We start from the raw sequence: 15,589 nt of genomic DNA, 5'->3' as shown, positions 1-15,589 counted from the left end.
CAAGTATCGGACGGTATCGCTCAACACTACTCCTCACCTCTACATTCACACTGTGCATGGCTGACAAATGGTTTTACTGTCAAAGATCCAAGGTACAGTTTTAACATTTCTCAAGTTTCTCATGGTTTGCATAAATCTTTGTGTATCTAGATAGAAAATAAAAAAGTTGAGTAAGGTATAAGTAAGTAAAGTATACTTATCCTGTACTGATCCTGACTTACATCCTGTATTATGCTGCAGAGCTGCACTTACTATTCTGCTGGTGGAGTCACTGTGTACATACATTACTGATCCTATACTGACCCTGTACTGATCCTGTATTATACTCCAGAGCTGCACTCACTATTCTGCTGGTGCAGTCACTGTGTACATTACATTACTGATCCTGTACTGATCCTTAGTTACATCCTGTATTATACTCCAGAGCTGCACTCACTATTCTGCTAGTGCAGACACTGTGTACATACATTACATTACTGATCCTGTACTGATCCTGAGTTACATCCTGTATTATACTCCAGAGCTGCGCTCAATATTCTGCTGGTGCAGTCTCTGTGTACATACATTACATTACTGATCCTGTACTGATCCTGAGTTACATCCTGTATTATACCCCAGAGCTGCACTCAATATTCTGCTGGTGCAGTCTCTGTGTACATACATTACATTACTGATCCTGTACTGATCCTGAGTTACAGCCTGTATTATACCCCAGAGCTGCACTCACTATTCTGCTGATGCAGTCACTGTGTACATACATTACATTACTGATCCTGAGTTACATCCTGCATTATACTCCAGAGCTGCACTCACTATTCTGCTAGTGCAGTCACTGTGTACATACATAACATTACTGATCCCGTACTGATCCTGAGTTACTGTAATAATTATAGGGGATAACTCAGGAGACTCTTTGCATGGAACAAGACAACTACAGGACACAGTTTTATAAGTGGTAAAGTCTATATTATCACACGGTGATTCAAACAGGTGCAGAGAGAAACTCAAGTCCACAACACTTGGTGCAAATATCAAATGTAGCTCAGCAGTCTATAGGAAACTTCAGAGGAAAATGCAATCACGCAGAACGTCTATGAAGCACAATTATTCTTGAGGATACTTGACACGAATAAGTCCTTGCTTAGTCCACAACACAGATAGATATGCTTATAAGGCAGTTCAAATAATATCTTAGCTCAACCAGGGAGGCCTGGGTAATAGTCTCAGGTTCTTGCAGAACAGAAACAGCTTACATGTCCAGCAAATGCAGATGGAAGCAAACACGAGCAGCAGATGAAGGAGGATTACTGGAACTGGTGTATGCAGCAGAAACTCAGAGCAGAGTAGCAGGATAACCCCACAGGTTCACAGGAGCAGGTGTATAGCCAGGGAGTCACCAGAGGTCAGGAGCTGGATGCAAGGCAGAATACTCTAGCACAGACTGAAGGCTGGGGTGGAGTTTTATAGCAGGAAGACACAGTGCACATGAGACCAAAGACGCCATCTTGGAAAAGGGCAGTAATGCACAAAAAGGTAAAAAAAATGTTCAGAGTCCTGACAGGCACATCCTGTATTATACTCCAGAGCTGTACTCACTATTCTGCTAGTGCAGTCACTGTGTACATACATTACATTACTGATCCTGTACTGATCCTGAGTTACATCCTGTATTATACCCCAGAGCTGCGCTCACTATTCTGCTGGTGCAGTCACTGTGTACATACATTACATTACTGATCCTGTACTGATCCTGAGTTACATCCTGTATTATACCCCAGAGCTGCGCTCACTATTCTGCTGGTGCAGTCACTGTGTATATACATTACATTACTGTTCCTGTACTGATCCTGAGTTACATCCTGTATTATACCCCAGAACTGCACTCACTATTCTGCTGGTGCAGTCACTGTGTACGTACATTACATTACTGATCCTGAGTTACATCCTGTATTATACCCCAGAGCTGCATTCACTATTCTGCTGGTGCAGTCACTGTGTACATACATTACATTACTGATCCTGTACTGATCCTGAGTTACATCCTGTATTATACCCCAGAGCTGCGCTCACTATTCTGCTGGTGCAGTCACTGTGTACATACATTACATTACTGATCCTGTACTGATTCTGAGTTACATCCTGTATTATACCCCAGAGCTGCATTCACTATTCTGCTGGTGCAGTCACTGTGTACATACATTACATTACTGATCCTGAGTTACATCCTGTATTATACCCCAGAGCTGCATTCACTATTCTGCTGGTGCAGTCACTGTGTACATACATTACATTACTGATCCTGTACTGATCCTGAGTTACATCCTGTATTATACCCCAGAGCTGCGCTCACTATTCTGCTGGTGCAGTCACTGTGTATATACATTACATTACTGTTCCTGTACTGATCCTGAGTTACCTCCTGTATTATACCCCAGAGCTGCACTCACTATTCTGCTGGTGCAGTCACTGTATATACATTACATTACTGATCCTGAGTTACATCCTGTATTATACTCCGGAGCTGCACTCACTATTCTGCTGGTGCAGTCACTGTGCACATACATTACATTACTGATCCTGAGTTACCTCCTGTATTATACTCCAGAGCTGCACTCACTATTTTGCTGGTGCAGTCACTGTGTACATACATTACATTACTGATCCTTTACTGATCTTGAGTTACCTCATTATATTATACTGCAGAGCTGCACTCACTATTCTACTGGTGCAGTCACTGTGTACATACATTACATTACTGATCCTGAGTTACATCCTGTATTATACCCCAGAGCTGCACTCACTATTCTGCTGGTGCAGTCACTGTGTACATACATTACATTACTGATCCTGAGTTACATCCTGTATTATACTCCAGAGCTGCACTCACTATTCTGCTGGGGCAGTCACTGTGTACATACATTACATTACTGATCCTGAGTTACATCCTGTATTATACTCCAGAGCTGCACTCACTATTCTGCTGGTGCAGTCACTGTGTACATACATTACATTACTGATCCTGAGTTACATCCTGTATTATTCTCCAGAGCTGCACTCACTATTCTGCTGGTGCAGTCACTGTGTACATACATTACATTACTGATCCTGAGTTACATCCTGTATTATACTCCAGAGCTGCACTCACTATTCTGCTGGGGCAGTCACTGTGTACATACATTACATTACTGATCCTGAGTTACATCCTGTATTAGGGTACCGTCACACAGTACCATTTTAATCGCTACGACGGCACGATCCGTGACGTCGCAGCGATCGTATGATTATCGCTCCAGCGTCGTAGACTGCGGTCACACTTTGCAATCACGGCGCTGGAGCGATGCCAAAGTCCCCGGTAACCAGGGTAAACATCGGGTAACTAAGCGCAGGGCCGCGCTTAGTAACCCGATGTTTACCCTGGTTACCAGCGTAAACGTAAAAAAAACAAACAGTACATACTTACATTCCGGTGTCTGTCCCCGGCGTCTCAGCTTCTCTCCACTGTGTAAGCGCCATAGCCGGAAAGCACAGCGGTGACGTCAGACGTCACCGCTGTGCTCGCTTTCCGGCCGGCAGGCGCTCACACAGTGCAGAGAAGCTGAGACGCCGGAGGACAGACACCGGAATGTAAGTATGTACTGTTTGTTTTTTTTACGTTTACGCTGGTAACCACGGTAAACATCGGGTTACTAAGCGCGGCCCTGCGCTTAGTTACCCGATGTTTACCCTGGTTACAAGCGAACACATCGCTGGATCGCTGTCACACACAACGATCCAGCGATGTCAGCGGGTGATCAAGCGACGAAAGAAAGTTCCATACGATCTGCTACGACGTACGATTCTCAGCAGGATCCCTGATCGCTGTTGCGTGTCAGACACTGCGATATCGTAACGATATCGCTAGAACGTTACGAATCGTACCGTCGTAGCGATCAAAATCGTACTGTGTGACAGTACCCTTATACCCCAGAGCTGCACTCACCATTTTGCTGGTGCAGTCACTGTGTACGTACATTACATTACTTATCCTTTACTGATCTTGAGTTACCTCATTATATTATACTGCAGAGCTGCACTCACTATTTGCTGGTGTAGTCAGAGCCCCTCTCATGCAGGGGACAGTTAGTTTTCTTTACATTACCATTCAGTGCTTGCAGTTATGAATGCCAATCAGCAGCACAATCTCTGAGCAAACATTGAACCACTAGGGAATGTTTGAGATTTCAGCTCTGATCCTGGTAGAATTGTGAGTTTAGCTCTGGAGTATAATACAGGCTGTAACTCAGGATCACTAAGGCAAAGTAAATATAAACCAAAAAGTGATGTACAACGGTATTTGTCAGCTTCCTGAATGTCATATGTTACTTTGCAGATCAGCTTTCAGACCATTGATAATCTTCTCGCCCAAGGCTCCAATGTAAATGAGGTGGACAGACATGGTCAGACAGTGATGCATGAGGTGAGGTGGCCTCTACTGACACCATAACAATGGACGTAGGTGGCTGCTGCTGGGCGGAGGTGACCTGTGTTTCATATCTAGGTGTCCAAGAGCTGGCACACTGAAGTGGCACAATTCCTGATCAAAAGACATGCGGATATAAACAGGCCCGATCATTATGGAGTCACTCCGCTGCATGTGGCAGCTGCAATGGATTACCCCGACATGGTCAGCTTTTTATTAAAGCAAGGAGGTGAGCAAATTTATTGCTACTCATCCATAAATTTACTGCCATGACATTGTGTTCATACAATAAATATAATGCATTATGCAATGGATGAAGTATGAATTATTCATAGTGTAGTATATAAAGCATGGATATAATTACAGCACAAGAATGAGCGCTGTGCATAGTCGAGGTTTTTTTGCTTTTTTTTAACTATGTAGGCTATTGGCTGAACTGTGTGACTATATGGCTATACACTGGCATATATTGGAGCTGTCCTTCAGGAAAACCTCTGGAGAGGAAGAATGTAACATAGTTTGCCTGGTCATACATTGAACCAGAATGGTTCATCCTGAATATCTTACTGATACCAGCGCCGTACTGTAATAGGAGCATCCAGGGTGACAAGTCACAGTAGGTCCGTTCATGACATTTCTTACTTTTAAATCTTCCCCCATCACCTGTGAGTGATAATATTGAGAAGTGGAAGGAACTGCAGCAACTCAGCCACGAAGAGGAGACCCCTAATGTTACAGAACGGGGACACCGAGTGCTGAGGAGCAGAGGGCAGAGAAATCACCAACACTCTGCTGACCCTATAACTGCAGAGTCCAGATCTCCTCTGGTATCAGCACAAACACTGTGCCCCTGCTGGGAGCTCCATGGCCGAGCAGCTGCATTCAGCCGTACATCACCAAGCACAATGCTGAGCATTGGATAGAGAGGTGTAAAACCGCCACCACTGGACTCTGGAGGAAACGTGTTCTGTGCAGTGATGGATCACACTTCTCTATCTGGCGCCTGATGGAGAAGTCAGGGTTTGGTGAATAGCAGTAGAACGTTACCCCTGACTGCATTGTGCCCCCTGTACAGATGGTGGAGGAGGATAATGCTATGGGCTTGTTATCAGGGGTAGGCATCGGCCCCTCAGTTCCAGTGAAGGGGAATCTAAATGCTTCAGCATAAGACATTGTGGACAATTGTAGCTTACAGGTTTGTGGGAACGGTTTGGGGAAGACCCTTTTCTGTTCCCCATGACTGTCTCCATTTCACAAGGTCCATACAGACATGGAGGGTGAGCGTGGTGGAAGTACATGACCAGCTGCACAGGGCTCAGACCTCAACCCATCCAACACTTTTGGGGTGGATCAGAATGGAGATTGTGATCCCGGCCTGCCCACAACATCAGGGTCTGACCCCACAAATGCTCTTCTGAATGAAAGGGCAAAAACTCCCACAAACACCTCCAAAATCTTGTAGAAATTCTTCAAAGAAGAGGGAAGCTGTTACAGACCAGACAGAAAAGTTCCTGTAGATGTCCATATAGCATAGAGAGATAGATAGTAGATAGATAATAGATGATAGACAGATAAAAGATATATAGATGATAGATAGATAATAGATAGATAATAGATGGATAATAGATAGATAATTGATAGATAGATGATAGATAATAGATAGAAAATAGATAGATAATAGATGGACAATAGATAGATAGATAATTGATAGATAATGGATAGATAGATAATAGATGGATGATAGATAGTAGATAGATAATAGATGATAGATTATAGATAGATAATAGATGGATAAATAGACAGATAATAGATAGATGATAGATACAGTTAGGTCCATATATATTTGGACAGAGACAACATTTTTCTAATTTTGGTTATAGACATTACCACAATGAATTCTAAACAAAACAATTTAGATGCAGTTGAAGTTCAGACTTTCAGCTTTCATTTGAGGGTATCCACATTAAAATTGGATGAAGGGTTTAGGAGTTTCAGCTCCTTAACATGTGCCACCCTGTTTTTAAAGGGACCAAAAGTAATTGGACAATTGACTCCAAGGCTATTTCATGGACAGGTGTGGGCAATCCCTTCGTTATGTCATTCTCAATTAAGCAGATAAAAGGCCTGGAGTTGATTTGAGGTGTGGTGCTTGCATTTGGAAGGTTTTGCTGTGAAGTAAACATGCGGTCAAAGGAGCTCTCCATTCAGGTGAAACAAGCCATCCTTAAGCTGTGAAAACAGAAAAAACCCATCCGAGGAATTGCTACAATATTAGGAGTGGCAAAATCTACAGTTTGGTACATCCTGAGAAAGAAAGAAAGCACTGGTGAACTCATCAATGCAAAAGACAACAGTGGTGGATGATCGCAGAATAATCTCCATGGTGAAGAGAAACCACTTCACAAAAGCCAACCAAGTGACCAACACTCTCCAGGAGGTCGGCGTATCAATATCCAAATCTACCATAAAGAGAAGACTGCATGAAAGTAACTACAGAGGGTTCACTGCACGGTGCAAGCCACTCATAAGCATCAAGAAGGAAAAGGCTAGACTGGACTTTGCTAAAAAACGTCTAAAAAAGCCAGCACAGTTCTGGAAGAACATTCTTTGGACAGATGAAACCAAGATCAACCTCTACCAGAATGATGGAAAGAGAAATGTATGGTGAAGGCGTGGTACAGCTCATGATCCAAAGCATACCACATCATCTGTAAAACACGGCGGAGGCAGTGTGATGGCTTGGGCATGCATGGCTGCCAGTGGCACTGGGTCACTAGTGTTTATTGATGATGTGACACAGGACAGAAGCAGCCGAATGAATTCTGAGGTATTCAGAGCCGCCATACTGTGTGCTCAGATCCAGCCAAATGCAGCAAAACTGATTGGTCGTCGTTTCATACTACAGATGGACAATGACCTAAAACATAAAGATAAAGCAACCCAGGAGTTTATTAAAGCAAAGAAGTGAATATTCTTGAATGGCCAAGTCAGTCACCTGATCTCAACCCAACTGAGCAGCATTTCACTTGTTAAAGACTAAACTTCAGACAGAAAGGCCGACAAACAAACAGCAACGGAAAACCACCGCAGTGAAGGCCTGGCAGAGCATCAAAAAGGGGGAAACACAGCGTCTGGTGATGTCCATGAGTTCAAGACTTCAGGCAGTCATTGCCAACAAAGGGTTTTCAACCAAGTACTAGAAATTAACATTTTATTTAAAATTATTGAATCTGTCCAATTACTTTTGGTCCCTTTAAAAACAGGGTGGCACATGTTAAGGAGATGAAACTCCTAAACCCTTCATCCAATTTTAATGTGGATACCCTCAAATGAAAGCTGAAAGTCAGAACTTCAACTGCATCTGAATTGTTTTGTTTAAAATTCATTGCGGTAATGTCTGTAACCAAAACTAGAAAAATGTTGTCTCTGTCCAAATATATATGGACCTAACTGTACATTAGATTTACATTTATAAAATGTTACACTGCTCATTTATCTTATCTCCTATTTTGCAGGAAACATTAATGCAGTAACAAAGGGGCACCAGACACCTCTGCATTACGCCGCCAAATATGATGCAGTTAACTCTTTAAAAGCTCTTCTGAAGCAAGATGCAGACACCAAAGCCAGAGACCACAAGCAGCGCACAGCTCTGCACCTGGCTGCAGAATTAGGTAAGACTGACACACAAGAAGGTAGCACACTTTAGATGCAGACTGAAGGTAGGGTCACACAGAGATCGGTTTGATGCGTTGTCGTCATGCGCCCCCCAACATTAACAGCGGCTGTCATGTAGATCTTAGGGAAATGTGTGTAAAATATTATTTCTAACAGCTGCATATTTTTAGCACAAAGACAGAAGTGAATCCATAAGAGAAAGCAAATCCTTTTGTAGGGGGGTACCTACAAATCCTTCTGTAGAGGGGTCAGTCACTTTAGGACTAACATTAAAAATGCTGTAACAAAGCTATAACACACTGCTCAAAAAAATAAAGGGAACACTTAAACAACAGAATCTAACTCCAAGTAAATCAAACTTCTGTGAAATCAAACTGTCCACTTAGGAAGCAACACTGATTGACAATCAATTTCACATGCTGTTGTGCAAATCGAATAGACAACAGATTTAAATTATTGGCAATTATCAAGACACCCTCAATAAAGGAGTGGTTCTGTAGGTAGGGACCACAGACCACATCTCAGTACCAATGCTTTCTGGCTCATGTTTGGTCACTTTTGAATGTTGGTTGTGCTTTCACACTCGTGATAGCATGAGACGGGCTGTACAACCCACACAAGTGGCTCAGGTAGCGCAGCTCATCCAGGATGGCACATCAATGCGAGCTGTGGCAAGAAGGTTTGCTGTGTCTGTCAGCGTAGTGTCCAGAGGCTGGAGGCGCTACCAGGTCACTGGCCAGTACACCAGGAGATGTGGAGGGTACCGTAGGAGGGCAACAACCCAGCAGCAGGACCGCTACCTCAGCCTTTGTGCAAGGAGGAACAGGAGGAGCACTGCCAAAGCCCTGCAAAATGACCTCCAGCAGGCCACAAATGTGCATTTGTCTGCACAAACGGTTAGAAACCGACTCCATGAGGATGGTCTGAGTGCCCAACGTCCACAGATGGGGGTTGTGCTCACAGCCCAACACCGTGCAGGACGCTTAGCATTTGCCACAGAACACCAGGATTGGCAAATTCGCCACTGGTGCCCTGTGCTCTTCACAGATGAAAGCAGGTTCACACTGAGCACATGTGACAGACGTGACAGAGTCTGGAGATGCCGTGGAGAGCGATCTGCTGCCTGCAACAACCTTCAGCATGACCGGTTTGGCAGTGGGTCAGTAATGGTGTGGGGTGGCATTTCTTTGGAGGGTCGCACAGCCCTCCATTTGCTCGCCAGAGGCAGAATGACTGCCATTAGGTACCGAGATGAGATCCTCAGACCCCTTGTGAGACCATATGCTGGTGCGGTTGGCCCTGTGTTCCTCCTAATGCAGGGCAATGCCAGACCTCATGTGGCTGGAGTGTGTCCTGCAATATGAAGGCATTGAAGCTATGGACTGGCCCACCCAATCCCCAGACCTGAATCCGATTGAGCACATCTGGGACATCATATCTCGCTCCATCCACCAACATCACGTTGCACCACACACTGTCCAGGAGTTGGCGGATGCTTTAGTCCAAGTCTGGGAGGAGATCCCTCAGGAGACCATCCACCGCCTCATCAGGAGCATGTCCAGGCATTGTAGGGAGGTCATACAGGCACGTGGAGGCCACACACAATACTGAGCATCTTTTCCTTGTCATGAGGCATTTCCACTGAAGTTGGATCAGCCTGTAATTTGATTTTCCACTTTGATTTTGAGTATCATTCCATATCCAGACCTCCATGGGATATTCATCTTGATTTACATTGATCATTGTTATGTTGTATTGTTCTGAACACATTCCACTATGCAATGAATAAACATTTGCAACTGGAATATTTCATTCAGAGATATCTAGGATGTGGTATTTTAGTGTTCCCTTTATTTTTTTGAGCAGTGTATATATTACTTACTAATATTCTCTGCTGTGACGGTTTGCAATCTAATTTAAGCCATGTTCCCTAGATTCACCAGCCTTCTGTGCCATCCATTAGATCAAGAAAGAGGATAGGGCTTAAATAATATTGAAAATGGCTCAAACATTTGCAACAGAGGGCAGCAGTAAGTGGCATTTTCAACACAAGTAAAGCATTTTTTGTGCTCTGTCTGTGGTTCTAATATTCTATAGAACCAAGGAACATTTCTAGATTGCAAAAATGTATAAAACACTCATGTCACGTTTACCTTGGGCCTCATCCAGACATCTGTTTGTTTGTTTTTTTGTATACAAGATAAAAGACGGCCATTTTTCTTCACTGTACCTGTTGTAGATTTGTTTCCCTTTTTGGTCCTGGAGTCCATTTTTATCATCAGTGTGCTATCCATTACATTCCAAGCTTCTCCTAACTATTAAATAGCAAAAAACGATGACACACGGACGCCATCTGTGTTCTCTTTTTTCATTGATTTGAATGGAAGAGTTTTCTTTGTGACTCAAATAAAATCAAATCAAATCTCCATTTTTTTTGCAAACACTTGGTCTGCAGAAAAAGACAATTAGAGGTGAATGGTCCCATAGGCTATAATGCGTGTTCTGCCCATGAAAAATATTGATATGAAAAATGAAAATCTGAATGAGGCCTTAGACTAAGAAAATGATTATCCAGCTGTTCATGGTAATGTTTGCCCTCCTTAGATCGCAGTGAAGCAGCGCGTCTACTGCTGAATCTGAAATGTGATGCAAGTGTTCAGGATGACACAGGACTGTCCTGTCTGACCATGATGGTGGTAAATATGCCTCCTGTGGTGAGTAAAACATTGTCTAATGAGTTACGAAGGCTATAAGATATAGTACACATTAGATGGCTTCTATGGTAGTACAGCTTGGCGAACACTTACTACGCATTTACACCGGCCGATTTCAACACTAACGATCCATCGGTCACAATAATTGTGTAATATGAATGTGTTGAGCAACTGATCAATGTGTCCAAAAAACGCCCGTCCATCGCGCATGAAATCGTTTCGGCGAGTGAAAAAAAAATTCTCATTCATCTTTCCAAAATTGTGTAATGTGAATGGAGATTTTTCATTCGTTCAATGATTTGACCGGCAACAAGGAGGAAATTCAAGTCTTTAATAGTTATGGCTCTCAATGATCAGCGGATCATGTTCTGCGGTTGTTCACTGGCAGTCGCAGGATCGGATCGAGCTCATATTACTGCCGTGATGTTATTACTATAAATGCTGCTCTTCATATAAAAACCGAGATACTGATTATCAAACGTTTTATTGATAATTTAGTTACATTTACCGTACTTTGCACAGAATAAAAAGGGATTCTTTGTGCAATACTTTATATGCATGCATTCGGAAGAAACAATATCACTTAGAGGATTTGATTGCCTACACTTCATATTATCAAAATGCTTTCACATTTCATACAGTAGACATTGCTAAAAATAAGCTAAAATGAAGAAGCTCTCTGTCCTCCAAGTGTGAAGAATGGCTCATTAGATAGCCTGTGAGTCCATCTTCAGGCTTGGAAGACAGCAGCACTTATGCTTCTTCATTATAGTGATTGGATGGGGGGATCTCAACACCATTTACAGCTCTCTATGACATGCCAGAAGTTTTCTTAAAGTGCAGTAAGTACCAAGTAAGACCAGAAAAAGACATTTCTCTATGTATCAATTTTCACACTTTTTGATGATGGAGCATCTTGGGTGTCAGATTCTCCTGATTAATCAAGATCTGTATGCCTCTTAATGAATCAGGAATATCTGACAAGCGGCGTGCGCCTCCAGGACCATGTCAGAAATCAGAGACTGGAGTAAGATTTTTGGTGCAAGGAACGCTACAGTTCGTCATGAATTAGATTCATCAAAACTGATGAGAAAATGCAAAAAATGTTGCGACTTTTCAAAGCTTTTTACTCCAGACTTGTAAAAGCTTTGTTGAATCGGGGCAAAAGTTTTAGTCTTGTCCAACATCTGGGTCAGTACTTCTTGATCATTAGACCATTGAATTGGATCCCAGATGCGACTTGTGATTACCTTGGTTCTCCAGTGACGAAGCCTCCCATGACACCATGACATTATGCAGGTCTAGTAATTGCATGGGGCGTCCAGGATGCCAACTTTCGAGTTCCAGCCAAGGAAGTTGGCACTGCCACGGAATATCAAAGAGGACACTAAACTAGGGTTGTGCAAATCTTTCTGCTCATCTCATGTCTGATGAAACAGTTAATCGTTCTCTTATCAAACATCTTAACGGTGTAACACATTAGTGCACAGATTAATGTGCATGGACAACATCAGAGCTGAATCTACAAAAAAAAATTGTGTTCTCTCGTGTATTGCCTTGGTTATTTGACTTCTGTATAGCACCTTGGACTGTGAAGTACAATTTACTGTGTGTTTTTTCTTACATCTTTCAGCTCAGTTTTTAGAAGTGGATATTATCTCCCATGATGAATTCACGTAGAAACACAAACATAATCAGCTGGAAATATATTTGCAAGCTTCCAGCATTTCCATATGTCAGTTCGTGGTACACGCAGCCCTCTACTTCACAGAAGACAGAAATAATTGCTTTATTTAGAAATTGGTAATGGATTGTTAGTTTAGTGAAAATGAGACTGTTACCCATTTATCATAGCAGGCGCACACCTCTGCTGCACAAAATGTCTTAGAGTTTGCTCTCATGTAAGGAATACGCTGCAGATTTTTTTGCATGGTGAATTTGCAGCCTATTACGGTAGTTGCATTATTGATGAGATTTTCCCAAATCCCATCCACACGCTGCATACAAAACTCTAGCATAAATTGACCTACAGTGCAGATTTTCAATCTGCAGCTTGTCAATTTACAATTTATTCTGTAGGTTCTTACCATGGATTTCACTCTTTGCAATCCTCACAGTGAAATCTGCAGGACAAAATCAACCCAATTTGATGCAATTTTTTTTTACTGCTAAAATTTACATTGTATCAATTCATAGAAAAAAGCACAGATAGAATGACAGCCTTATTATGAAGTGTCCAGGTGGAAAGCTCAAACATGGGACTGCTACTCAATACAAAGATAACAAAGATATTAACTACTGCCTGTACTACAGGTATGAACGGGACACATTTGAGATGGACAGCGGCGAACTAGAACTTCAACCTACTGGGATCGATGGTCACTCAAGGTGGAGCGATGACACCGAAAGTCAATAGGAGAATAGCTATGGGCAAATCAACAGTGAAGTCACTGTGCAAGGTCTTCAAATCAAGGAACATTTCAGTGGTGATGTGGTAACATAAATGCGAAACCTAAACATAAAGAAAAATGAAGAATCAACGTCCTCGAAATATGGTGCAGTAGAAGGATGTTATCAGTACCATGGATTTCAAGAAGAACAAACAAATCAGTTTTGGAACAAATCAAGCCAGACATGTCAGTCGAAGCAAGGATCACCAAGCTACGACTTGCCTACTTTGGACACATCATATGAAAAGAGCAATCACTGGAGAAGGACATCATGGTCAGAAGAATAGAAAGAACAAGGAAAAAAGGAAGACCAGCAACCCATTGGCTTGATACAATTAAGATAATGGAGGAGAAGACCCTGGTGGACCTATCTAGACTTGCACAAGATTGATCTTCCTACAGATCATTCATCCATCAAGTCGTCATGGCTCGAGAACAAACTGAAGGGTGCTAAATAATAATTATTCTTTATTGCATTTGTGTTTTGTGTCTTTTTTTTTTTTTTGGGGGGGGTGGCGGGGTTTCTCCTGTTTTTTATTTGCGCCTTATTCATTTTGTTTTTGCCTTTTTTTAAACTTTATTTTATATGCGTTAACCTGCTTTTCTCATGTTTGACATTTTGGGCAGGGCTTGGAGTTTCCACACGTTTTTGGCTGATTCATCAATTGTGATTTTTTTAATAAGGTTGCAAAGTTTTTACAGAAATGGAATCCAGTCCTTCCTTGGAGTGATTTTATGTTCATCCCAAAAAATTGTGCATATTTTGCATCTTTTTAATATTCATGCACACGCACATGTATATACACAGCACATACACACAAATGTATATACACACACTGCACATAGACACACGTATATACAGTAGTCACACATAGAGAGATGTATCACTAAATAACTAGGCAGATTTGTCATTTGAAACCTACAAGGTGGGACCCCAACCCTAGCCGTAGCCATTTTTACCTGGAGAAAGTGAATTATTGATAATATTCTGCATGGAAAGACTCCAGAATGACCTTTCTGTAACCCTATACTTATTGTACTTTATGTATTTGTCTTAATAGTTTTATATATTGTGTAGAAACATAAAGAAGTCCTTACAATGGCGTCATCGGCAGTCTCCTGTATGTTGCTGCTAACTATACATTGTCAGATTACTTTACTCCTCCAGTTATCCCATATCCTCCACCATCATGAATTAATCTAATTTTCTCTCATTTTCTCTGTAAGTTGCGTGCCTCTAGTTGCTTAGATATATAACCTTACATTAATCCCTGCATTATGCTATTTGTGTATGTACATTTTCTACCCACACTTCCAGTTTATATGAGGTTAGTAGGGAAATGACATCCTGCACTGTCAATATTACCCTCCTATAATCTGTATTATACCCTCATCTTATTTTTTTTCACATGTCCCAGTTTCATTTCTGTCCCATTACATGGACTTTTGTCTCCATCAGGGACATGGATTCACTTACTCCATTTAACAAGTGGATGTTAATTAGGACCTGCTTTCCTTTGTTTTACGACTTTTTATTGTGCCATTTTTCTGTTGTTCCTCTTGGAAATGTATATTTGTTTCCATTTCCCCTGTTCATTTGGTGGCCAGGTTGTAAATTAATTGTTAAACAACTCAATGGTCTCAACAGTTCAGTGTCACAAGGGCTAGAACTGAGCCGCTCTGTCAATAAATGTGCACAATGTCAGAACAGTTTCACCAGCTCTGGTCCCAACGCTGGAACCAACTACCTTCTGATAACCGTGCAAAGAGGATCAAGGAGCCGAGACAGAGGCCGCAAACAGAAGCCCCTGCAGAATATCATGGGTCCTATATTCCCTCTGGTCTTAATCAGTCACTGAGATGAGAAAGCTCGGTATAATGAAATAGGCAGCAACAGAGATGATGGAACTGAGCAGCCAATAGGGATAGGGCTAAGGTTAGGTATAGGTCTAGGGTTAAGGCTAGGTTTATGGATAGATTTACTGCTAGGTTAAGGGATAGGGAAAAAAGAATACTATGAATCACTATTTAACTTGATTATTACAATTTTTGTTGGAAATAAAAGAGGGTCAAAGGGTAAACTATTATGACACCTGTATTGTACAATACTTGCACTCAGGTGATAAGGCATTCAGTACTGGACTTGTGGAAGGGAATTAGGCAGTGATATCAGTTCACGGGTTAGGGGACTCAAAATATTTGTCTATGCCACTGGCTTGCGGCATATGTCCCGACTTCTGCATCCCTTCTTCTGCTGCCTTCATTCTGTCTTTGCTTTTGTATTCCTT

General features: G+C 42.0%; 1 protein-coding gene across 8 annotated transcripts in view; it reads left to right on the top strand.

The window, feature by feature from the left end:
• Window positions 1-15,589, top strand: part of LOC143783036 (uncharacterized) — a 251,852-nt gene that overhangs the window by 96,951 nt on the left and 139,312 nt on the right. For all 8 annotated transcript variants that reach the window (XM_077271204.1, XM_077271209.1, XM_077271208.1 and 5 more), the window contains 4 exons: window positions 4,370-4,456; window positions 4,538-4,688; window positions 7,975-8,133; window positions 10,742-10,851. In XM_077271204.1, coding sequence (XP_077127319.1) covers window positions 4,370-4,456; window positions 4,538-4,688; window positions 7,975-8,133; window positions 10,742-10,851 — 507 coding nt within the window. The remainder of the gene's footprint in view (window positions 1-4,369; window positions 4,457-4,537; window positions 4,689-7,974; window positions 8,134-10,741; window positions 10,852-15,589) is intronic.

Source organism: Ranitomeya variabilis, chromosome 6, assembly GCF_051348905.1.
Source record: "Ranitomeya variabilis isolate aRanVar5 chromosome 6, aRanVar5.hap1, whole genome shotgun sequence".
Taxonomy (NCBI): domain Eukaryota; kingdom Metazoa; phylum Chordata; class Amphibia; order Anura; family Dendrobatidae; genus Ranitomeya; species Ranitomeya variabilis.
Note: the sequence above shows the minus strand (reverse complement) of the source record. Positions and strands in the feature narration are given on the sequence as shown.